General features: G+C 52.9%; 1 protein-coding gene across 4 annotated transcripts in view; it reads left to right on the forward strand.

Annotated features, from left to right (window-relative positions):
• The first annotated feature begins 31 nt into the window (after positions 1–31).
• The window catches only part of TTC21A (tetratricopeptide repeat domain 21A), a 33500-nt gene continuing 8031 nt past the window's right edge, over positions 32–25500 (forward strand). For 3 of the 4 annotated variants that reach the window (XM_053930181.1, XM_053930182.1, XM_053930183.1), the window contains exons 1-17: positions 32–210; positions 1474–1603; positions 2407–2517; positions 3085–3251; positions 4842–4964; positions 6803–6960; positions 9541–9625; positions 11723–11821; positions 12819–13011; positions 16008–16105; positions 16286–16486; positions 17158–17287; positions 19613–19770; positions 20001–20216; positions 23947–24185; positions 24982–25054; positions 25147–25257. In XM_053930181.1, coding sequence (XP_053786156.1) covers positions 184–210; positions 1474–1603; positions 2407–2517; positions 3085–3251; positions 4842–4964; positions 6803–6960; positions 9541–9625; positions 11723–11821; positions 12819–13011; positions 16008–16105; positions 16286–16486; positions 17158–17287; positions 19613–19770; positions 20001–20216; positions 23947–24185; positions 24982–25054; positions 25147–25257 — 2319 coding nt within the window. In that variant the 5' untranslated portion in view covers positions 32–183. The remainder of the gene's footprint in view (positions 211–1473; positions 1604–2406; positions 2518–3084; positions 3252–4841; positions 4965–6802; positions 6961–9540; positions 9626–11722; positions 11822–12818; positions 13012–16007; positions 16106–16285; positions 16487–17157; positions 17288–19612; positions 19771–20000; positions 20217–23946; positions 24186–24981; positions 25055–25146; positions 25258–25500) is intronic. The other variant, XM_053930184.1, reaches the window with a different exon arrangement.

Raw genomic sequence — 25500 nt, forward strand, 5'->3', positions numbered from 1 at the left:
TGCCACGCCCACCCTAGGGTCTGACGCGGTCTGACGCTCTTAGCAACCGGCCGGCGGCTCCGTCTCCAAGGACGCGCGCGCCTCCAACTTCCGGCCGCGAGAAGCCGGCTGCAGACCCAGATTCACGAATCCGGCCTGGCTCAGCCCTACCGGACCCCGACCCCGAGCCGCCAGCGCCCGGAGATGAGCAGCAATGACTCCTCCCTTATGGTACGTGGCCCTGGCGCTGCCCCGCCGCTCTCGTTGGGACTCTCCGCCGCTGGCCCGGTGACCCCCCGCGCCCTGCTGTTCTCCTGCCGCCTTTCCGACCGCTCCTGCTGTCCCCTTTACCCGCCTTTCGCTATCGTCTGCCGCTACAGGCGGTCCTGGCTCCTTTCTGCCTCACGCTCCCTGGCAAGTGCATCCTCTCTGGTCTTCACCCCCAAATCAGCATCCCCACCCAGTCCTGTCACCAAGCTCTCCCAAACCAACGCATCGAAACCCATCTCCATCATCTTTTCATCATCTCCTCTTCCCCTGCCCCTGCCTCTGCCGTGTCCCCCACCTCAGTAGACGGCACCACCATTTGACCCCCAGGCTTTACCGTTTCCTCATACCTATGCCCCCATCTATCTGTCAGCAAGAAATCTCAGCTTCCAAATGTCTCCTGAGATCACCCACTTCTTTTATCTCCTAGTCCCGGATCACCGCCATCTCTCCCCTGGGCACCTGTAACAATCCCCTTCCCAACTGGTGTGTCTGCTTCAGCTCTCTTCACCAGCATTACCCCCACCCAATACCTGCGCCCCCCACCCCCCCCACACAGAGCCACCAGAGTGAGTTTTGCAAAGAACGTATCTGACTACATCCCTCCCCTGCCTAAAACCATTCCACCTGCTTCTTATTACCCTCGGGATGATGTCTGGGCCCTTTCACATGGCCCACAAGGCTGTTACAATCCAACCACATCTGTCTCCAACCCCAGCACCCACAAACCTTAGGGGAACTGAGACTGTGCTTTGAAATCTCAGACTCTGTTACTTTGTGACACTTGTCAAGCCACAGTCTCCATGGCCTTCAGCATGGCCTTCAGCTTGCTTCACTGGGAAGGATATGGGGAGAATAATACAGAAGATAGTGGATGTAAAGCCCTGGGTACAGTTTCTGTAGGTGGTTAGCTCACAATAAGTTGTAACTAACTACTGATGTAATTATTCTTGTTACTAGTTCCCTCTCTTTCCCCTTAGTTCCTTCCTAAGACAGCTTGAGTTGAATATTCCACATTTGAACCAGAATCTGTGGACAATTCCAAAACAAACACCTCCAAACTGCTTCCTGGGGAAACTGCTTGGAGTCACTCCTGGGGCTGGTGAAGAGGATGAGGCTTGAATGTTCTCTATCTCTTTCTTGTACAGAGCTGAGGACAAGCAGGAAATGGGAGGGAGTGGGTCAAGCAGAGTCAGGGAAGGGCTACTGCAACAGTGTCTTCCACAGGCTGGGATCATTTACTACAGCCAGGAAAAGTACTTCCACCACGTGCAGCAGGCTGCAGCCAAGGGCCTGGAAAAATTCAGCAATGACCCTGTGCTGCAGTTCTTTAAAGCCTATGGCGTCTTCAGGGAAGGTAAGGACTGGTCAGTGTTGGCCTCCTGACCTGGGCACCAGTCCAACACTAACACCAACTGTACCCAGACGCCCACTTCTACCCCAGCCGTGGAAACAGTCTTACACTCAGTGCCTAGATCCCCAGGTGAAGCCACAAAAGCCTGTGCAATTCATATATAGTTGATATTGAGACCTCAGAGGGCTCACTACTGTGGCTTTGCACCTCAGTTTCCCCATCTGGACAGAGAGATGGCTGCATGATTCTTGGACTGATCCCAGGCTTGGAAGCTGAGAGCTGGTAGTGCAGGAAAAGGAAGAAGTGGTGGGTGTGGGTACCTGCAGGTATGTGCAGGAGCTGGAAGAGGAGTGGGGCCCATGCGGGTGCTGACTCACTGCCATTTAGAAGGTGGTTCTGGGCCAGGGATGGACTGAGCTGCCTGTGGCCAACATCGGTGGACATGAAGGGATAAATATAATCACTGGCTCTTGAGCAACTACCTGGAAATGCCCTGAGGTCCCTCTTCAAAACTGACTCAAGTCAAAAATCTCAGCCCCACAAGTATTCCTGTGAGTACTCACGAGTACATCCTCAGCTCCCAGCCCTCCAGCCTGGGCAGTCTGGACCACGGTGTCAGCAGCCTTTTCAGGAAACTTCAGCCTTCAGGGACCCCAGACCACTGGGGAGCTTCTGGACCAGTTAGTCCTCTGATTCAGGGTGAAGCCAGGTGGTGCCAACCCTTGGGTCAGCCCTAATAAGATCCCCCATGTATATGCCATGGAGCCTGGAGCCCAAGAGCATAACCACGTGGTCTCTCTTTGCAGAGCACATCCAGGATGCCATCAGCAACCTGGAGAACATTCGGAATCACCCAGATGTGTCCCTGTGCTCCATCATGGCCCTCATTTATGCTCACAAGTGCTGTGAAACCATTGGTGAGTGCAGCTATGCTCGGCTGGGCCTGGTCCCGCCAGGGAAAGATGGCCCCACTCCAAACACACTGCCCTTCAAGGGCTGCAGACAGAGGTGTGTGCCCTGGTGACTGCAGGTTCTGTTGGTCCCTGAGGGGTGGCTGCTGTTCCCCTCCCCTGCAAGACCTCCCCATGCCCAGGCCCCATTGAGAGCACAGCAGTGGGAGGGGTCCTCCTTCTAGATCCCAAGAGTTGGGGAGATACCCCACTTTCCTTTGCCAAGATATTGTCAAGAAAAATCAGTCTGATATAAATAATTCTACTGCTAATCTTCACTTCTCTAGAGAGGTTCCATGAGACCACAGACTACTATTTCCCCACCCAAAATGAATCGTTGGCCTGAGGTGGGAGATTCGGGCTTGGTTTGTCTGCTCAGCATATTGCTGGGCACTGAGGGGAAAAGATAAACCTCAGACAGCAAGCCCGATGCAAGGCGCGGGCCACTGGTGTGGCGCCCTCAAGGGCCTCCTGTGGGACCAGGCCCACCTCCCTGCCCTCACTTGTCCTCTCCCTCCTCTCTCCGACGCACAGACCTAGAAGCGGTTCAGGAGCTCGAGAGCAGCCTGAAGGAAATCCGCAAGACGGCCAGCGGGACTGCCCTGTACTACGCCGGCCTCTTCCTCTGGCTCATGGGCCGCCATGACAGGGCCAAGGAGTACATCGACCGCATGCTGAAGCTCTCCAGTAGCTCCAGAGAGGTACTGCCCACAGGCATTGTGGGGCCGCAGCCAGAGAAAGCAGCGTCCCAACACGCCCTCGTGGGGTGGCCGGTCCTCCCACGGAGGGCCATGGGAGTGGGGGAAGGCCCCAGCCGGGCACTGGCGAGACCCTGGGTCTCAAGGTGTCCCCACCCACGTTGTCTCAGGGCTTAGCTCAGAACACAGTGGCATTTGTCCAGAGTCCCATCTGCAGGTGGATGTCCTATGGCCTGTACTATATATTCTAAAAATCTTGAATTCTTTGCTAACATTTAGAAATCAAAAGATTTTCACCTCAAAGTGCAGGTTTCCTGGGTTGCTTGTTTGTTTGTTTGTTTGTTTGTTTAAACTAGATGAACGAGTGCACTGGGCCTGCATTTGCTCCTTGCAGTGGTCTGCTGGATAGCAGGGTGCTCGTACACCCTAGGTCTCCCATGCAGGGATCTGCCCTGAGGGCAGAGGTTGTTTTTATTTTGTTTAGATTTTCTTTCTTTATTTTTAGAGAGAGGGGAAGGGAGGGGAAAAGGAAGAGAGAAACATCCATGGGTTGCCTCTCGAGTGCCCCCTACAGGGGACCTGGCCTGCAGCCCAGGCATGTGCCCTGACTGGGAATTGAACCAGCAAAACTTTGGTTCACAGGCCAGTGCTCAGTCCACTGAGCCACACCAGCCAGGGCCAAAGGGCAGAATCTGAAGCCCCAGTGTGGGCTATGCGGGTTCAGCAGTGGCGATATCACACTCCCCCCGACCCCAACACATACACAGTGGAGTGAAAATTTGTTCTAGGAAGAAGGGGTGAAAAAAATCTTACTCTTTATGTATAAAACACAGATATATGTAGAACACATACACAGTATGCCTATAATATTGAAATTTCTTGGATGGGGAGGGAATGAATGATTAGGGGAAAATGTCTACAAAGGCTCCTTAGGGGACAAGAATGGAGAGTTGAGAAACACTGGTCTGGGCCGAGAGGGGTGCTTCAGGGCAGGCCCTCCCCACGGCCTTCCCTCCCACACCTGCCTGCCCCATCTGCCAGGAGAGGCTGGGTGACGGCTGCAGGGGGGCCAGCCAGGCCAAGGCCAGTGAGCTCAGAAAGGCTCCTGCTCACCTGCTCAGAGGGCACGCCCAGCTTCACCTGCAGAGAGGAAGAGTGGCCCTGTGCCCTGGCACCGCCCATGCTGGCCTCCTGAGTCCAGTGGAAAGTAAACAGGCAGTGATGAGACTAGATGGGCTGGGAGAGCACCTAAGAGAGCTGTAGGGGGTCACAGGGAGGGCCCAACCCCAGCCTGAGGGTCAAAGATGGCCTCCTGGGCTGAGGTTTATAGACTAGTGGCAGTTAATCAGGGGAAGGGATTTGGTTTGGTGCCTCCTGCTGGGTGGGGCATTCTAGGCTGAGGAACAATGGGAACAAAGGCCTGTGGTGAGAGCCACAGGGCTGCCTGGGATCAGGATCGGGATCTGAATGCAGCTGGGCTGGCAGGGCCCCGGGTGTGCAGTGACACCGGGTGGGACAGGAAGCGGGAGAGATGTGCTGACTGGAGGTTATGCAGGACCGTGGACTTCATCTTCCCTCTTGCTCGCATCCCAGGGCTATGTGCTGAGAGGCTGGGTGGACCTCACCTCGGACAAGCCGCATACTGTGAAGAAATCCATCAAGTACCTGGAACAAGGACTTCAGGACACCAAAGACGTGCTGGGGCTGATGGGAAAGGTGGGCAGCGGAGAGGGGAGGGCAAGGAGCATCCCTGACTGGGCCTTTGGAGCCAGAGATCCACCAAGTGACCTCAGGCCCCACCCTCAGTCTCCAGGCCCCTCAGTGGGCAGGTCACCTCACAGTGCAGGACCCACCCCCATCTCTCACCTCCTTCCTGCTCAGTCGGAGTGTCTGTCTCATCCTGCATGGGGCCTTTGGGGTCTCTTCCTCAGGGTCTGTCCTTCCTTAGCTTTCTTCAGGCTGCCTTTGTTTGCCTTTTGGCTTCTCTGAGGCCCCCTTCTCTGCATCTTCCTTTCCTCCTCCTCATTTCACCCCCTCTCTCCCCACCTGTGAGACTTGCCCAGTCGGCCAGAAGAGAAGGGAGGTATGTTTTGTGGCTTTTATTTTCTGATCTTAATTTAAATTAAGTTCCTTTTCCCTTAAATGACCCTCATTGAATCAATCTAAGAGAAAAACTCTCCTTTTATTCTCGTGTTTATACATCTTTCTTTAAAAATGTACATGCACACATTAAAAAAGAAAAACAAAACAGAAGTCTAAAAAAGTCAAGAGATGAATTTGTGATACCCTGAGCCCTACTGCTCCAAAACAACTCGTGAACACTTTAGGGCGGTGCCTCCCCGTCTTTATTCTGGCTGCTTTTCTGGGAGATTCTCATGCAGGAGCTTTATCAGGGAGCACCCTTGGGACCAAGACCTGTGGGGAAGCAGAAAGGAGCGGGACTGGGCCCAGGGAGAAGCTGAGTGGGGCAGTGGTCACAGCAAAGGCCTCAGCCCACTCTGCTTGGCATTGTGGAGCTGGGAGGGCCCTTCACCGCCCCTCACAGAGGAGGTGCTCGGTGTGGGCTGCCCCCAGGGAGGGGTGTGACCTGGCAGCAGGCAGCTCCCTTCAGCCAGGGGCGATTCTAGAAGGGAGGCGCCCCTGGGAGCCACCCGCCACTAACCCTCCAGGGCCTGGAAGGGGATCACATGCAGCTCCCATCCCTGGGCGGGGGGTAGTGTTACTTAATATAGTTGTCATCATAGGATGGTGGTGGGATGGGATGGGGCCCTTCACATCATAGGGCATCTCATCATTTGGGGTAAGACGTTGTCATCAGCAGATGTCATTTTGAATGGCAACATACAGCCAATCCCCTACTGAACGGGACTAACGGAATTCACCAACCCGATCTCTTCTTGTTTGGATGTTGCGATTGTTTCCAGCTGTACACTTAGAGAGAGTGGGGTGGTGAACACGTTTACTAATCAGTCTTTCCTGAGAAAAATCCTCCTCTTGAATAAGTCTCTTGGTGGAGGGTTACTGTAGGTCTATCATAAGCATCCCCTCCGATTTTTCAGGGTCCGGTTTCAAGTCTTTTAGGAGCATTGCCCTCTGCCCCCAGACCCCTGCGTCACGACCCACCTAGGGGAAGCTGGTGGCCGCCACGGGCAGAGGAAGAGCCCTGCAGCCTTGCTATAGACGAGGTTGCTTGCAAATCTAGCTGACACCCAGTGGCTGCCTGGGGCCCCAGTGAGCAGTTTCTAGGGACGAGCTTCAGGGAAGCAAGTGGGAAATGAATGAGCCATTTCTGGAATTGGCAAATGCCCTGTGACCCCAACTCTGTCCGTAGGGGGCAGCCCTCACTCAGCCTAGCTGAAGTCCAGGGCTGCTCAGGGCCCAGCTGTCACCCTGGAGCTCCTGCGTTGCCCACCCTGTAGCCCAAGACTGCTGTGGACCCGGACTGGTCACTGCCTCCCCGCATGTCAGTCTCAGCTCCTGTGCTGGTGGAGGCACTGACAGCCCCACCTCCCTTCGTGGACACTGGCGGAGGCTCGTGTCTTCGGCTCTTACAGGCAACGTACTACATGACGCAGCAGAACTACTCGGGGGCCCTGGAGGTGGTGAACCAGGTCACGGTCCTCTCGGGGAGCTTCCTGCCTGCCTGGGTCCTGAAGATGAAGCTGTTCTTGGCACGGCAGGACTGGGAGCAGACGGTAGAAACAGGACACAGGTGAGAGGCGAGGGGCTACCGTGCCGCTAACGTGTTCCCGTGGTACAAGGTGGGGAGATGGGGGGTACTGGGTATTTGATGGAACAAGACAAAAGTAAAATCATCCCTGGAGGAGTTGTGAGTACTGATAGAGTCTTACCAGGAGGAGGAGGGGGGGGGATGATGTAAACTCAACACCTACCTGTCATGGCAGGAACCAGCGGCTGTGGCCTACAGTGGACAAGACATAGGCCTGTTGCTCTGTCCCGGTAGCTCGGTTGGTGGGAGCATCGCCCCCGATGCGGCAAGGTTGTGGGTTCAATCCATGGAAAAAGAAATAAGCATATCAAGAGGGATAAGCACATTGTTTAGAGGAGAGAGGGAGGGAACTACCTGAAGAACCCAAAGCAACAAGGGCCACAGGGTGAAAAGCAGTCGCCTCTGAGGAGTAGGGGTAGGGGGCTGGGGACTCCTGTATTATTTATTTAATTTTTTTAAACTATGAGTGTAATTTACTTTAATATAAACTTTAGGCAGAAAAGGTCCCTGGTGACTGAGAGAAGACTTTAGTCTGAGGCTAGCCACGTCCGCAAGACTGCGGAGGTTTCAGGAGTTCTTGGGACTCAGGGAAGCTAGACCCAGGTGTAGGGTGACAACCCTGCAGCATTTTCATTGTGGAGAGAAATGCAGACAGCCTCAGGGGAGGATGTCTGATGGAAGTTTTTTCAAGGATGGAATTTTCTAGATAACGGAAGCTTATCTCCTTAACACTTTAACTGGTTTTTTATCAAGTAAGTCAAAAATGTGCGATACTAATTTTCTCCCTAAAAAGAGTTCATGGACTATTTTTTTTCTGAATAACTAAGACATCACAGTGAATTGTTAATAAATTCTGTGATAATACACAGCCTACTTCTGAAGAAAACAAAACACAAACAAACCTCTCCCTTCCCTGCGGAGGGACGACATTCCTCTGGAGACAGTGGGGGATTTGAGTCTCGGAGAGGGAGGGGCTGGTAGGAAATTGGAAGTGATCGCACCCTTCTCAGCCCACTGGGCCCCAAGGGTACAAGAGTGACTCTGTGGGCCCTCAGCATCCCTCTCTCTGTTGACACCTGGCCAGTGTCTTTGGCAGGAGCTAGGTCAAGAGCTTGCTTTGGATCCTTGGACCTGAGCCAACAGGATATCTAGAAGCACCTGGCCGAACGCCACCACCACGGGTATGCCAGGCCGCCTCCCCGGGCCCTGCTGCCTGTACCCTCAGGGAGGCAGTGTTTGCTGCCATTGGGTTGAGCCTAACACCTGACACCTTCCTTCACAGAAGTGTTCACAGCTACTGATGTTCATGGAATTCTCCCACTTTTATTTATTTTTTAAGATTTTATTTATTTATTTTTTCTAACTCTTGACTCGGATGCCTGACTAACCCATTCTCATATTCTTTTAGAATATAATAATTTCATTCGATGGCTGGCTTTGAGGTACTGTTTTAACAGTGTCTACACATTTTTATGTGGAGTATTTTTAGTGTCATTTGGTTCTAAGAACTCTCAGATATCCATTCCAGTTCTTTAGTCCATAAGTATTTTTAAAGCTTTTTAAAAATTTTCTAGCTCTGGCTGGTGTGGCTTAGTGGATTGAGCACAGGCCTGCAAACCAACAGGTTGCTGGTTCGATTCCCAGTCAGGGCACATGCCTGGGTTGCTGGCCAGGTCCCCAGTAGAGGGCGCACAAGAGGCAACTACACATTGCTGTTTCACTCCCTCTCTTTATCCCTCCCTTCCCTCTGTCTATAAAAATAAATGAAATCTTAAAAAAAATAAAATAAAATTTTCTAATGTATGAGATTCATAGTACCTTCATAATCATTGTAAATGGTTGGAACTGCTTGAATGTGGACTGTGCCTAATCATGTTAGAATTTGCATGTTATTTAGAGTAACCGTCAATCAAACAGAAGGCCATTCCCTGACCAGACTAGAAAATTGGAAGTTTCTATAAAGGAACAGAATACTGAAAAGTCCCTAATGTGGTCAGAAACTGCATGTTCACAATGACACATGATGGAAACCAAGGTGCCCTTTCCCCAGATCCTGGTACCATGGTCATGTCCATGTGAGTTGGGGTGGGAACAAAGACACCCCAAAATAAGTGACTTAAATAATATAAAAGGTTGTTCCCCTCTTAGGGAAAAGTGTGGGTAGTGGTCCAGCGCTGGGGTGGCAGCTTAACTCTATGGGGTCCCAGGCCCTTTCTGTCTTGCTGCCCTACCAACCCTAGGATGTTGCTCCCAGGGTCCACATTCCAGCCGGCAGAAAGGAGGAAAAAGAAATGGAAGGCATGTTGACAGGGCACCACCGGATAGTACACTGGACACTTTCACATCTTATTGGCGAGAACTTAATCACATGGCCATGCCTAAGCTGCAAAGGGAGGCTGGGAAGTGTAGTTTTTATTCTGGGTAGCCATGTGCCCCACCAGTTCTATTATTAAAAGAAGAGGAGAATGGATATTGGAAGACGATCAGAAGTTTCCACTGCCACACCATCCTAGCGTGGCCTGGGAATACTCTTGATTCACATGCCTCTTCTTCCTATTTCAGAATCCTAGAAAAAGATGAAGGAAATATTGATGCCTGCCAAATTCTAGCCATGCATGAACTTGCAAGAGAAGGAAACATAACCACAGTAAGTTCTTTCAAGACTCAGGAGTTGAGCCTTGAGCCCTGGCTGGTGTAGCTCAGTGGATTGAGCACAGGCCTGCAAACCAAAGAGTTGCTGGTTCAATTCCCAGTCAGGGCACATGCCTGGGTTGTGGGCAGGAGGCAGCCACACATTGATGTTTCTCTCCCTCTCTTTCTCCTTCCCTTCCCCTCTCTCTAAATAAATAAATAAATAAATAAATAAAATCTTAAAAAAAGAAGTTGAGCCTTGAAACAAACATAGCCCAGGAGGGACCCTCGTAGCACCTCTATCCCTTCCTAGATCAAGGCTTCGGAGGGTGCTCCCTGGATCTCAGCTCCCTCTGCCCCCTCCCCTATACCCCGTGCTAAGTTGTTCAGCTCTTGTTTGGTCTGCAGGCAATACAGTTCAAAAGCAGGCAGTGAGGTTGACTTTGGTTCTGCCACACGTTCTCTGTGTGCACCTGGATGGGTACCTCCACCTGGGTAAGCCCTAGGATCCTCATTTGTAAAATGGAGATAATTCCACACACTTTGTTAAGGTTGTTCTAAGGACTCAGTGATGTGACAAGTGGGAGAACTTGGAACAGTGCCTGGTGCATTGTGACACCTTGATCTATATTAACCCAAAGAAGTCTTGTGTTTCAGATTTCAGGAAATGGCTATTTTTTTTTTTTAACATCAATATGTGGTTGCCTCTCGCACACCCCTGACTGGGGACCCAGCCCACAACCCAGGCGCGTGCCCAGACTGGGAATCGAACCGGTGACCCTTTGGTTCATAGGCTGGCACTCAATCCACTGAGCCACACCAGCCAAGGCTTGCTTTTTTTTTCCTTCTTTTTTTTTAATGCCTCTTTTTTTAGGGAAGGGTTGGAATTGCTCAGATATTGACCAGGCACGACCTGGCCCCACACTTGCGCCTCAGCCTTGTAGTTTTCCAAAGAAACCCAAATGGCTCTCAAATGTGGTCAGAAACACCTGGAATTCTTCATGAAACCTCAATGCTCAGGCAGGTTCTTATTTTCAAAAAGAGTTTGTGTTTTCAGCCAAAACCTTGCCTTTTGAATAAATGCGTCACCTTTGTGGAGAGTGTGGTGGAGCAAGAGTTTTTAAGAGGTTGTGTCAGGAAGGGCGCTTCTGGTTCCTCCTGCGCGGCCCTGGGATTGCGGATCTTGTGGGGTGGGATGAGGTGGAGGGGACATTCTGTACTTGGGAGGAACCCTTGAAAAGCGACCAAGCACTGTCCCAGGACAGGAACAAGAAAACAGGCCTGTCCTCAGCTCCCTGAGACCCCAGAGCCCTGGGCAAGACCTCCTGGGCCCTGGTTTGAGGGTTAGGTTCACGGGCACAGTTAGCATATGATGCCTCTCCTTTGCCCCCACCTCAAACTCTGGGATCTACCCCTCGGCCCCGCCCAAGCTGCCAGTTCTAATTTGGCTTGAACTGACTGAGCACAGTGGACCCACCCCATCAGGGTTTCTCTTCTGGAATTTCTTCATAGCTGAGAATTCCCTGCTCCTGGCGGGGGAGTGGGCAGAGGGGACAGTGAGAAAGAACATGGGCTTTGGAGTCAGCCACCTGGTAACCTCAGGGAAATTCTCTAGCCCTTCTGAACCCTACAGTTGCTGGACTGGAAAGTTCGGATGGTTAACCGTCTTACAGGTCCGTTTGGAGGGTTCCCTGGAATGACAGAGAGACGCCAGTGTGGTGACTCGTCACCATGGAGCAGGTGGCCTGCTGCTGGTCTAGTGGGCTGTGGTCTGGGCACAGTGACAGCTGGCTCCTGGCTCTTTCCCGAATGGGTCTGAAGGGCAGCCCCTCTTTGCAAATTCAAGGGGCAGCGCCAGCTCTTGCTGTGGGGTGAACGGTGTTCCTGAAAGCTCTGCCTGCAGGTCTCCGAAGCCCGGCCAATGCCTGGGGCCAATGCCTGGGGCCGATGCCTGGAGCCGCCAAGTCCAGTTGAAGCTGAACCTTGGGGCGGCTCCCAGCCATGGGTGTCACAAGGTTTCCCAGTGGATGGGAACATGCAGGCAGGGCTGAGAACCTCTGCCCGACTCCTGTTTCACCCGCTGCCTCTGACATTCTCTGTTTTGTCGCTGCAGGCTGCCGACCATGTTAAAAATCTGATTAAGGCGCTAGAGACAAGAGAACCCCAAAATCCAAGCCTCCATCTTAAAAAAATTCTTGTGATTAGTAGACTGGTAAGAAGGCTCTTTCCTGGTTTTTGAACCCCTGCTTCTCACTGTGTTCCGTGTGTGCGTGTGTGTGTGTGTGTGTGTTTGGCGGGGGGTGCTATGGTCCCTCCAGGTGCTCCCTGTGTGCCCCGCCTCTCCTCTCTCTGGCACAAACTTGGCCTCTCAGGCTGGTGTCTCTCACACCCTGTGGCCCTGCCTGCCTCTGGCCAGTGCCTGTACCAGGTGGCTCCGTCCCCTTGACCCAGGCACCCCTCACAGATGTTGAGATCAGGGGGATGAGGCCTGGCAGCGCTTTTAGAGTGGGAGGCGCCTTTTCGGCCATTGTACAGCAGAGCCATACCCGGCTCTGACCTCGGGGTACTGGGCACCCCACTCCCATATTCTTTCTGTGGAAGTGACCTGTGAAGGCTGGCCTGCCCAGGAGGCCTCCCTGACATCAGGCAAGGTGAAACAGCCCCGGACGCCAAGCAGTCTGACTCTGTCGGACCCTTCAGCCACAGCAAGGTTTACTGGAAGGACTTCCCGTAAGAACACGGGCGGCTCTTGGGCCTCAGAGACCAAGACTGTGGGGTCAAATGCCGCTGGGAGCCCATCTGCCCCCCAATGTGTGTGTCTGATTCTCTCTGCCTCATTCTCCACACCTGACAGAGAACGTGGCTGCCCACAGCCTTTAGGGCCACTTCCCAGCATCGGGATACAAAGAGCTCTGTTGCCCAGCTTCAATTTCTGATCCACCTCATGGGGATCCGCGGGACCAATTACTGTGGCCAGGGGATTACTGTCCCTGTGGCTGGGGGCAGGTTCTGCAGATGTGGCCAGTGGGAGGTTCTTGGGGAGCTGAATAGCTATGCAGACCCAACTGCCTGGATGCAGGATGCCTCTTAGGCTCTCCTGAGCCCCCCCGCCCCCAGGCCTGTCAAAGTGTCCCCCAATTCTGAGGTGGCCGGGTTCAGACAGACTGGACCGACTGGTCTCCCCATCCCCCTGTGTCCATTCCTTGCAGTGTGGGAGGCACCAGGTGATTGTCCGGCTGGTGTGTAACTTCATCAAGCACACCTTCATGGCCACACCCTCCTGCACCCACGTGGCCGTAGAGCTGGGCTACCTCTTCATCCTGCAGGACCAAGTGAAAGAGGCATCTCTGTGGTACTCAGAGGCCATGAAACTGGACGAGAACAGCGTGGCTGCCTTGACAGGTCTTTGCAGGCTGGGTGGTGGTGGGGTGGAGGGAGGGCAGGTGTTGGGAGCCAAGCAGGGTGGCCTTCCTGGGTCCAAAAGAGACCAGAGGGGGTGTGAGTTGGGGGGTGCACTGTATGACAGGGCGCCTTTCCATGAATCGGTAAGCATAGGTGTAAGAGGCACAGGAGCCCTCAAACGTGCGTTCAGAGCCACTCTGATGTGCAACAGGCCTCCGAGGCCCACACTCTGACCCCTGGGCAGCCTGGCCCTCTGCTCGGTCAGCCTCGCCTCTCCTCACGCCCCTCAAGGCCAGTGTGGCAGGCACCCTCCCAGCACCCGCCGCCCCAAAGCCTCTAGCCTCGCCTCCAGAGACCCTCCCTCCACAGGCCCCTGAGCCGAAAGGCCGCCACAGTGAGTTGTTCTGAGAGTTTTACTTCCCTGTCTGTGCAGACGCTTCCCCCCTTTATGAAAATGTCAAATGAATTTTGCAGAGCCCGATTTTCATTTTACACATTTTTTTAAAGCCCTCCAAAGATCCGTGGTTTCTGGCAAAGTCAGGCCAGCAGTGTTTAGTTTGGGTCAGGGTTTAGTGAGGAAGCCGTACTGTCTGGTGGTTAAGGCGGGCCCATCTTTGTCCTAGCTCTGAGGAGCTCTGTCATTTGGGGCACGTCACTTCTCTCTGTACGCCGGGCTCCTCATCTGTGCCGCGCAGTTGTCAGAGCGGTCGGTTTTCACCTCCGGTTCAACATGTCAGGCTGACTCTTCAGTCCATGCCTCCTCCTCATCCCAGGTCCCATGAAAAGAATCGGAGGCATCTAATAAAGATAAATGCAGCCGTAGAAATAGGGAAAGGTGTTGTCAGGGGACCAGAAACCTTGAGAACTTCACATTTCTAGAGGACATAAAGCAGATGGCATCACATGCATAGGCACTCGGGCGAGGCTGGACACCGAGCATGGGTGGAGACCGAGCAGACCAGCTCTCCCCAGAGAGCTCCAGGAAAAACAAACACTGAAAACACAAGGGTCACCAGAGGCAGGGAGCAAATTACGCCGCGGGGCAGCTGGTGAAGTTGCAGCAGGGTTGTTAACAACCAGCGGTGGAACCCAGAAGACTCACCAGGGAGCGGAGCAGAGCCCCCGGTGCCTCCCCACCACCACAGGGGCGAGAAGGACAAAAGGACTTGGCTGCTCAGCACGCGGGCAAAACCCCCTAAAACGTTCCACCACCCAGCTGAGTCCTTCCCCATTTCCTCATTCAAGGGACAGCCCCGGCTGGTCAGCCAGAAGGGAAGTCCACGGGACAGGCCCTCGCACTCTGGCCCAGGGCAAGCCCGCTGGAGTAACTCCTTGGAATCACCATCTTATCTGGCCTGTCCGAGGACATCGGTAACCTTAACAAGTTGGGAAGTCTGCCCAGCAGCTAGTACTCATGCGTCCAGTCCTTTTGTAGCTCTAGCAGCAGGTTCGAATGAGGGGCTCAGCGGAGCAGGCAAAGCCACGGCTCCCGAGGGGCAAAGGTAAGGTGGCGTTTTCCCCCCCAAAACACCTCTGGAGTTGGCTGGCTCCAAAGGCTGTGGTGCCAATACGTAAAGAGCAAGCCACTGCGGGGGCAGGATAGAGATCAATAGAGAGTTGTTGAAACTTTAAAAAGTGATGGCAAAGCAAAAAATTCCCCAGATGAGCCAGAGCAGGATGGATAGAATTGAAAACCAAGCTGGTCATTAGCAACACAGTCAAAAATAAATGTACCAAACTGGTCAAGAAACAGCGTCCAAAGAAGAACGGTGAAAACAGAAGGGCTCTGTGCTTCCAAATTCAAAACACTTCACCGAACAACAATAGTTAAGTCAGCCCGAGGCCGACGCCGGAACAAACAAGTAGATAAAATGGGGCAGAAGCAGGTCTTGTGATGATAAAGATGGCATTTCAAACCAATAGAATTTCAAGAACTTGTGGTCAGATACTGGCTGACCACTAAGAAAAACCTGAAGTTAAGTCCCCTCTCACACCATACTCAAAAATAATCCCAAATGCGTTAAGTATTTAAACATAAAAATTAAATTTGACGTAGAGCCCCTGGGGAATTCTACGCGTAACCACACACCCAAAAGCTGTGAAGGAAAATATTTTACTGATTTGACTGTGCAAAAAGTTAAAACTAATCGATGGCAGGAGACACCGTCACAGGGTGAAAAGGTAAATGGCAAATTAACAGTAAATGACTGCTCCAAAGGGTTCGTAATATATGAAGAGAAATGAAATCACCCCAAAAGGAAAACAGGCAAAAGGGGTGAACAGAAAATTCACAGCAGAAAGGAAAAGGCCATTAAATAGATGAAAAGGTGGTTCATTCTTCCCAATTCAAACACTGTGAATTCAAACAAGTTAGAATCCACTTTTTTAGACTGGCAAAGAGCCAAGCACGCCTGCGAAACTGTGAGGAAAGGCTACGTTCAGTGTCTTGGCAGGGATATTAGTTCGAATATCCTTGGAGGACAGGCTGGGCTTATCTATCGGTCTTTAGAAATGCATGCTCTTTGGCCTATCATCCACTCTGCTTCGGGAATCGGAACGCACAAAACATGTGCACCACGGCCGTGCAATATTTAATCACTGAACAGAGCTGAAGGCAAGACGAGGCACCCGTCTGTCCGTAGGGCTATGGTTAAGTAAGTGGTTACACCCACAGCGGGATAGCACGTCTCCATTAAAGAGAATGGGGTAGGTCTGTGTGAACTGTGGGGAAATATGTGTATATAGTAATAAGCCAATTCGTTACTGGTGGTTACCTCTGGAAAGAGACATGGTTGAAGCCAGAACAGGAGCTAGGGATGTTTTTCCGCATCGCCTTGGCATGTGAGTCCTTTATCAGGAGCGTGCATCACTCCATACGAGGATGCTGGAAAAGGTCCCTGACCCTGAGACCCTTCCCCGGCTCCTTGGCCTGCAGGACCTGGACCGCTGGCAGAACCTCGGAGCTGGCTGCTCATTGTTTTCTGTTGCCCTCCCAGGGTTCATCTGGTGCCAGATCTTAGAGGGCCACCTGGAGGAGGCTGCGCACCAGCTGGAATTCCTGAAGGAGGTGCAGCAGTCCCTGGGGACGTCGGAGGTCAGTGCTCCCTGGAGGCGTGGGTAGCCCAGGAGTGTGTCTGCTGCCCTCCTTCCACTCCCAGCCTGTAGTAGAGAGCAGCCAAGGTGGCCTGGATCTCTGCTTCCCCGCCCCCACCCAACCCCTGACGACCAGCGTGCCTGCTGGCGTTGGTCCCGAGACCTGGGCCTGTTCCCACAGGTGCTGGTTTTCCTCCAAGCCCTCCTAGCCTCCAGGAAGCACAGGGGGGAGCAGGAGGTCACAGCGCTCCTGAGGGAGGCAGCGGAGCTGCACTTCTCCCGCATGCAGGGCCTGCCCCTGGGCTCCGAGTACTTGGAAAAGCTGGACCCCCTCTTCCTGGTCTGCATCGCCAGGGAGTACCTGCTCTTCTGCCCCAAGCAGGTCAGAGGAAGGTGTATCTTCATGGGGCAGGGGGAGGCTGGAGAACAGGCTGGGACAGAAGCAGGGACCTCCCATGACCAGCCACCAGGCTGCTCAAAGCCCCAGGCAGTCGGGGAGCCCAGTGCTCTTCAAACTTGCGCACGTAGCACACATGTCACCTGGGACTTGTTCCAGGGCAGGTATTGGTAGAAGGCCTGCATCTTGACCAGGCCCCCTGGTAACGCTGGTGCCACTGGTCCAGGGACCTCACTTGGAGGAGCGGGTTCCCGGGCCCCAGCCTTCATCCTGGAGAAGAACTGGGCTCCCTTCTTCTAAGAAGAATGCTAGTCTTTACTTGTTGGTCCTGCTTTCCCAGCCAGTCGAGATTCCTGGTGGGCAAGGATTCTGTCTGACTCGCCTAATATAGCCGCATGCCTTGTAATAATGAGTCATTCCGCAAATGCGCACTGCGTGCCCGGCCATATGCCAGACACCACGCTGGGTGCTCGGGACACGGCATGGACAGGACAAAGTCCCCATTCTCTGGGGCTTATGCTCCAGCACTAGCTAGTACAGAGTGGACAGTAAGTGTGTGCAGCCAAGTTCCCTCACTGGGAGAGTTTTTCTGAGCACTCCGGGAGCCTCTCTCAGAATGGGGTGAAGCTCACAGCCACACCCCCATGTTCCCACAGCCCCGGTCGCCGGGCCAGATCGTGTCTCCGCTTCTTAAACAAGTCGCTGCGATCTTGAATCCTGTAGTGAAAGCGGCACCAGCTCTGATTGACCCCCTGTATGTGATGGCTCAGGTCAAATATCTCTCAGGTGAGCCCGCAGGTCCTGGTGGCCAGGTGGGGACTTGGGTCCTCCTACATCTGTTCAGCTATCCGGACACCTGGTGGCCAGCTGCCCCTGAGTTAGTGTCCACGGGCTGCCTGCCTGGGGTACTTTATACACACACACACACACACACACACACACACACACACACACACACACACACACTAACACTCACAGTCACAGTCACACTCATACATATGCTAAGAGTGACACACACTCACGCACACACTAACACAGTCACACACACTACCACTTAGTCACAAACACTTGCACACGCATTCACCAGGCCCACCCACTCCTTCCAGCCTCCAACCCTCCAGAACCCTTCCTGACCTCCCTCACCAGCAGGGGGCTCTCCCACCCAGCCTTTTGCTGACAGCCAGGCCTGTGCCTGGTGACAGTCCCTGAACTCTCCGTGCAGGCACTGCTCTGGGACGAGGGTACCATGGCAGTCACAGAGGCAGAAGTTCACTCAGGGGGGTTGTGTTCCAGTAAAGATATAACAGCCAAGCACATTGTATTGTTTCTTAGGAGAAAACTAAAGCAGGGCAGGAGGTGACAGTTGCCGTTTTTAACAGGTGTTCAGGAAGGCCTCGTGGGGAGGCCCCCTGACCAATGTCACAGGGTCTTTCGGAGCCTCTGGGTGGCCAGAGTGGCTTCCTTCTCCCATGTCAAGACCCAGATCCTAGAGAGAGAGGGGAAGAGGGAGAGAGGGAGAGAGCCCTGGTGGGGCCCTCTTGTCCTCTCTCTTACTGTGGCCTTTCACCTGTCTGCCCGAGAGCCAGGCTGACTTCTGTGGTCCTGGGGGCTTCCAAAGGACCTGGACTGCCACGGTATGTCTGTCCTCTGGCACTGCATTGGGTGGGCTGCACTCCACTGGGGGCTTCCCTGTCTCTACCCTCAGTCCTCCCAGTGTTCGTGTGGGTATCGGGTTTACCCACAGCTTCAAGGTCTCCTGGGTACAAGGTGAGAGCAGAACACTCCCTCAGGGGTGCGGGCAGCTGCCAGCAGGTTTAGGGCCAAAGCAAGGTCTCTAGCTGCTTGTGTTACCATGGTAACATCTTCACATTTCTGCAGCATGCAAGGAAGGAGCAGGGAGTTCAGGACCTGGGAGCAGGTGCTCCCCACCCACCAGGTTATGAGTTGGAGGGCCCTGGCTGCTGAGGAATGAGGGCTCTCCTCCCGGCTCCCTGTACCCTACCCCTCAGAGGCCACTGCCACAGCCAAGGGCCAGCCTGGCTGCAGGGAGGCCTCTCAGCCCCGTAGTGCCAGGGCCCAGAGCTCAGCCTCAGGAGCTGGAAGGTCCTGAATTTAACTGCTGGCTTTGTCCCTTCCAAGCTCCATGACTTATATCACTGGAGTCCCAGTCTCACATCTAAAAAACAAGGATAACAGCCCTGACCGGTGTGGCTCAGTGGGTTGGGTATCATCCTGCAAAGCGAAAGGTCACCGGTTCAATTCCCAGTCAGGACAAATGCCTGGGTTTCAAGTTCGGTCCCCAGTTGGGGCATGTGTGAGAGGCAACTGATTGATGTTTCTCTCACACATGGATGCTTCTCTCCCTCCCTTCCCTTCTCTCTAAAAATAGAGAAATAAAATCTTAAAAAAAAAACCAAAAGACAAAGATAACAATCCCAACCTTGCAGGGCTGGGCAAACATTAAACCAGCCCCTCTAAAGTGCCTGCTTGTATTGGCATTGAGCAACAGGTACTTCATAAGTTGTAGCAAGTCTGGTTGCCGTTAGTATTAGGTTTTGTTCTGCTCTTAGGTGTGGGAATCAAGACGTAAGTGTCCCACCCTGGCCAGTGTGGCTCAGTAGATTGAGTGGACCAAAAGGTCGCTGGTTTGATTCCCGGTCAGGGCACATGCCTGGGTTGCGGGCCAGGTCCCCAGTAGGGGGCATGCAAGAGGCAACCACACATTGATGTTTCTCTCCCTCTTTCTCCCTCCCTTCCCCTCTCTCTAAAAATAAATAAATAAAATCTTAAAAAAAAGAAAGAAAGACCTAAGTGTCCCCAGAGCTTCCAGCTGGAACAGTAGAGTGATGCGGCTATCTCTGTGAGGGTTACAGAGAGGAGGGAGGTGTCACATTGAGGTTCGAGTTTCTTGGCTTTGCCACGGTCAAGGCAAAAACTGTGTGGTTCTCATTTTAGGAGGAGCCCTCTGAGCAAAGCAGAACAAAACTGGGTAAAATGCCCAACTTGGGTACTTCTTGGTAACGGGACATGTAAAATCATTCTGCCTTTACTCCCTGGGTCCCTGGAGTCCCCAGGGCCCCCTGGGTGCAGAGGTTGGTGTGTTATTTCTAGGAGAGTTGGAGAACGCCCAGAGCACACTGCAGCGCTGCCTGGAGCTGGACCCCACCTCCGTGGACGCCCACCTCCTCATGTCCCAGGTCTACCTGGCTCAGGGCAACTTCGCCATGTGCTCCCACTGCTTGGAGCTGGGCGTCAGCCACAACTTCCAGGTGGGGGTCCTCTGTGCCCTGTCACCCGCTTAGCATCCCCATGCCCGGCTGGCTAGCTGTTGTCCCACTTGCCTTGGGGGAGAAGCCCCAGGAGCTACTGGCACCCCTCAGACCTTCCCTCAGACCCAGAGGTGGGGGCGGGCTCAGTGGTCTCCTGTGGCTCTGTCCACTGTGGGTGCGGTGAGCAGCCACCATGACCTGGAGCCCCACCCCCTGCTGTGCTCATCTAGGTCCGAGACCACCCCCTCTACCACTTCATCAAGGCCAGGGCCCTCAACAAGTCCGGGGACTATCCAGAAGCCATAAAGACACTGAAAATGATTGTAAAATTACCAACTATGAAGATGGAAGAAGGCAAGAAGTCCCGCGGGCCCTGCGTGCCACCCAGCGAGCGGGTGTCCATCTTATTGGAGCTGGCAGACGCCCTGCGGATGAATGGGGAGCTGGTAAGAAAGGCCTTGCTCTTCCCCCTTGGGGCTGGGGCGCGGACTGGAGGTCTGGGGTAAGCCTGCGGTCCAGGCTTTTTGATTCTGGCTGATACTTACTTGGGCTATTATATGAGCCTCTATTCATTTGAGAGCATATCTCTCTCCTGCCCAAAGGGCTTCAGTGGCTCCCAGCGCCCTCAAGATAAAGTCCAAAGCAGACTGGGATCCGCCTAATCTGTCCCCCGCCTACTCCACTGTCCCCGTCGGGATCTCAGGGAGGTGGCCCACCACAGGTGGTTGTGCAGATCAGGCGGTGCACACCTTCCAGTGGCTACCGGTCACACCATAGCCTGAACAGCCTGTGTCTCCTTGGACGTTTGCAGCGTACAGCCTGTGTGAGGCAGCCCCGGTGCCTTGGAGGGTCTGGCAGGCACAGGGATGGGGGTGGGGGAGCTGGGTTCAGCTTGCTCCCTCGGTCTCCCTGGCCTCACTCACTCCCCTGCTCACCAGGAAGGGGGCTGTCAGCGGAGCTCCAGGACCATCTCCGTGAGCCACCAGGGCTGCCACATCCTGCCTCCTCCTGTGGTGACCCTGGCACAGCCAACAGTGAGCCCATGAGGCCTTTTGTCCTTAAAGTCAAAATTTGCCTTCCAGGCAAAGACAGGAATGTGGAAGACTGTTTATGGTACTTCCCTCCCTTCAATCTGCCAAAAGAAACAAAAGAATTAAACGTAGAGAAGGAATCTCTATCTGCAACAAAATTAGGGAACAGCCCTCTTGAAGGATGGTTGACAGTCAGTCATTTGCTTGGCTGTTGGTGGAAGACCTGCTTTATGCCAGGCACTGTGATGGGGCTGGGGACAAAGGGGAGCAGGCCACCAGCCATCCCCTGCCCCGCCCTGTCCTTTCAGAAGTTGCCATGGTGACAGAGAGAAAGCAGGGTGCCGCCGAGGGGGTCCTGAGGTTCCAGCATTTGCTTGAAACTTTCTGAACTGGGGATGTGGTGAGGCCACAGGAAAAGCGGGGGCATTCCTGGAGGAGCCCTGCACTTCCATAGAAGGGCAGGGCTGCTGAACGAGAACTCCCTTCTGAAAAGCCCGTGGTTTTCTCTGGCCCAGATGTCTTCATCAGGGAAGTGGGCCAGAGGAAACGAAGGAGGGAAATAATCTGGTATCACTTTCCCAGCTTGCTCAGCCAAGATAACAGATCTGTGAGCTGTGGCCTTCACTGTGAGCCAGCGGTTCCATCCTGACCCTAGCTTCTCACAAAGGCTGGCCCCAAAGGAGAAAGCTAAGGGGGAGGGGCTCCCAGGGCAGCTGTGCCAGGGTCCTCTCCCTCCCCAGCCCAGTTCTGAGAAAAGGGCAAGGTTAGATGGAGCTGTTCCCGTTAGTGATCAGAAGGGGTCCAGCGTGGAACTATAGGTCAGGAAGGGAGAGAGGGAGGGAGGGAGGAAGGGAGGGAGGGATGAAATAGACAAAAGACAAGGTTGTACTTTAGGAGAAAGTACTATATAAAAAATAGAAGAAATATTTTCAAAACTTTTCTGCACTCCATGAAAAGAAAAAGAATGTGGAGCCTCGTAAATGAGCTCAGAGTAGAACACAAGAGATCAAGAAAGGGGTCCTAATAAAACGGAAGATGAAAAGTCAGCTGGCAGAGGTAGCGAAAGTAACCACAGAAAACAATGATACCGTTATAAAAGTATAATTTCATGAGAAAGAGTAGAATGTAGGTGAGCCCTTGCTGAAGCTCTCTGACTGGAGGAAAGGGTTGAGGAAACCAGGAAAATGATGGAGGTGATTCGAGAGGGTGATGGGTAAGCAAGACAGACGACAGGTCTCCAGCAAAGGTGTAGTCCACGCTCCTTTGGCAAAGAGCACCAATACGACAGGGGAAGTATTGAACGCGCAGTAGGGGGACGGTTTCTTTAGGGAAGATGTGATCACAATAAGGCCCCTCTGTGTTGGAGAATTAGCAATAAAGTATTAAGATCAGGAAATATCCTAATGGTAATATCTTCATGAGGTTATGGGAATCAAGGATGAACAATGTAGATGAAGGTTCCTACATGTATCTAGGTAGAGAAAAAAACATCAATGTGGCCTCAGACCCTTGAGCTCATACTAAATCCAGACAGACAATAGAACGATAGTTATGAAGCGTAGAGGGCGGAAGGATGCCCCCTGAAATGTCTTTCATCTATGGAAACAATAAAGGACACTAAAGATGGAACGACTCGAGAATTACGATGTTAGTTAAACTTCTCTGAAAAGTCTACTTGTAGACATACAGGCAACCAAAACATGAAATAAAGTGAAGTTTTTATGAGTGGGAAAAAATTGAGGTAAAAGAGGACAGAATTAAGTCCATTTAAACATAGAACAAATCTAAATAAATCTAAATATAATTCCATGAAAAGAACTACAGTAATTTTGACTGTAAGCCAGTACAGTGGGTAAGATCTTGAAATAAAAGTTACTGAAGTCAAAATAACAATAATATCCCATGAAAAGATCCAGGGAGAGAGACGGAAAGGGATGGTGGAGGAAGAACTATATTCATGCAATTTTCTATTTCTGTAGAGAAGAGTATAAAATAGTTTACACAAGATATTTTGTGTAAGATTTTATTTATTTTTAGAGAGAGGGGAAGGGAGGGAGAAAGAGAGGGAGAGAAACATCACTGCATGGTTGCCTCTTGAGTACCCCCTACTGGGGACCTGGCCCACAACCCAGGCATGTGCCCTGACTGGGAATTGAACCAGCGACCCTTTGGTTCACCAGCCGGCACTCAATCCACTGAACCATCCAGCCAGGTCAATTTACACAAAATATTTCTTGATAGAGAGATTATTAGTAGAATGAAAAAGATTTTTTTTTTTTTTTACCACATGAGGAAGGTTAGGAAGAAAACCAAGCAAGGCCACATGTCGGAGGCAGAGATGAAGCAAACCACAAGCAGCATAAAAAATAGATAAATTCACAAAGAGCCCAAGAACACATATCTGTGATAATAAAACTATAAATGAAATAAATGTACCTAATAAGTGAAAAAGACACTCACCCTGGTGTAAACCGCGGAACCCCTACGGCCTCTACTCCAAAACCGAAGCCCCAGGATAAAAGTTAAACATCGGGTTCGAACATAACCAGGCAAACAGAAAGAAAGCAGCAGCCGAGGAAGAAACGCTGGGAAGGCCAAATGCAAGGCAAAAAGCACCAAAGTGGGCGAAGAGAGTATCTGCCTTAAAATCATCAAGGGTACAAATATAATGAAGATACAGTTCTAAGAGACCTCTATGTGCCCAACACCATAACATCAAAACATCAGCGATCGAAAGCAGGCAAATTCAAGGAGGTGCGTCCACAGGTCTCCCGTGGGAAGACTTCTCAGTGCTAAGGAGCAGGCACGTTCTTACAGTTGGGGGTTTCTGTACCCCCAGGCTGCCGGGGCACCTTCCCCCTGCCAGAACAGTGGCCCTGGACATGAAAGTGATCTCTTTGCTTTCTGCCGCGAAGTGTCTCCACAGGTAGATGTGGGTCGTCCTACGCTCGGCTTCCGTTTAGCAGGACTGCTCCGGGCCATTGGCTGTCTCCAGGTTTCAATCCTCTCCCAGGCCAGGCTGGGAAGGGTGGTGGCTTTAAGTTTCCTAGTAGAGGTCTTAAACTTAGTAGAGGTTTAAAATGTTGTCAGGCCACCTGCGGTGGGTGGCAGCAAACCGAGGGTCTGTTGGGTTCCCATGTCTTAGCACGAGGCCACCAAGGTCATGCAAGATGCCATCAACGAGTTCAGCGGCACACCAGAGGAGATCCGCATCACCATCGCCAATGTGGACCTGGCCTTGAGCAAGGGGAACGTGGACATGGCACTGAGCATGCTGAGGAACATCACACCCAAGCAGCCCTGCTACACGGAGGCCAAGGAGAAGATGGCCAACATCTACCTGCAGACTCGCAAAGACATCGGCCTCTACATCGGATGCTACCAGTAAGCCGCAGGAAGCGCACTGACAGCCACTTCCGTGGCACTTGATGACAGTATAAATTTACCGTGGGCTAGAATTTGAGCACGGTCGGTCAGCCAGGCCGGCTTGTTGCTGAGTGCTGAGGACACTGAACTGAATCGGCCTGACCCTTGCTTTCTCCCCCTCACACGGCTCACATTCTGGGGGGGAACCTTGGGAATGCACTTCTGCCCTGGCCCCTGGCTCTGCCCGTCCTTGAGGAAATGTCCAGTGACTTGGATGTGACTCATGTGAGGTGGAGGAAGATGGAGAGAGGATTTGAAGCCCCAAGCTGCTGTCTCTATAATTTCACACTGGGACCTGGAGGTACCTTCCCAGTCCCTTTCCTCAGGCAAAACTCCATCTAGGCAATTCTGGTGGGAGGGGAGTGCTGCTGGGTGAAGGGGCGGTAGAGGGGACCATACACAGCAGAGGGAGACCATAAACAGGGGGGTGACATGGTCAGATGGGAGTTCTAAGAAGAGCAGTGCAGCTGCCTCATGGAGAGGGTCCAGGGGCTGGGTGGAGGCTGCAGCCGTGGTCCAGGTGACAGATGAGAACAGCCTGAACTAAGGTAGCTCCACAATGCCTCAGGCACACCGGGCTTTCAATGAGTGTTGGATGGATGGATGAATGAATGAATGAACGAACGAACGAATGAACGAGCGATTGAATGAATGCATGACTGTCAACCAGAATTAGCAGGAAGAAGAGGAGGAGATGGATTTGGGAATATGAAGGATGCACAGCTCTGAGATAAGCTTTTGCTTACCTTTGCAGGGAGCTCTGTGAACATCTGCCTGGCCCCCAAACCAGCCTGCTACTGGGCGATGCTTTCATGAACATTCAGGAGGTGAGCAAGGGCCTCATGGCCTTGCCAGGGGCCCCCAATCTCACTCCTCCAGTGGGAGAGGAGAGAGAGACTCCTGGCACTTTCCCCGGCAGCCCGAGAAGGCCCTAGAGGTCTATGACGAGGCCTATAGAAAGAACCCACATGACGCCTCCCTGATCAGCAGAATTGGGCAAGCCTACGTGAAGACTCACCAGTACACCAAGGTCAGGCTGGGCTGGGCAGGAAGCCATGGGGTGGACCAGCCCAGCTGGGAAGTTGGAGGAGGGAGCCTGGGTGGGAGGGTCTGGATGGGAGGGGTGTGGTGAGTTTCCCTCCCTCCCCACCTTTCTGCTGAATGGGATGCAGAGGGGAGAACTTGGCACCTCTCCACCACCACCCCCCACACCTGCTCAGGTGTAAGGTCAGCCCTGCCAGCTGGGAGGGCCCTTTCATCTTAGGCTTCTGTG

This window comes from Desmodus rotundus, chromosome 8 (assembly GCF_022682495.2).
Source record: "Desmodus rotundus isolate HL8 chromosome 8, HLdesRot8A.1, whole genome shotgun sequence".
In the NCBI taxonomy this organism is placed as follows: domain Eukaryota; kingdom Metazoa; phylum Chordata; class Mammalia; order Chiroptera; family Phyllostomidae; genus Desmodus; species Desmodus rotundus.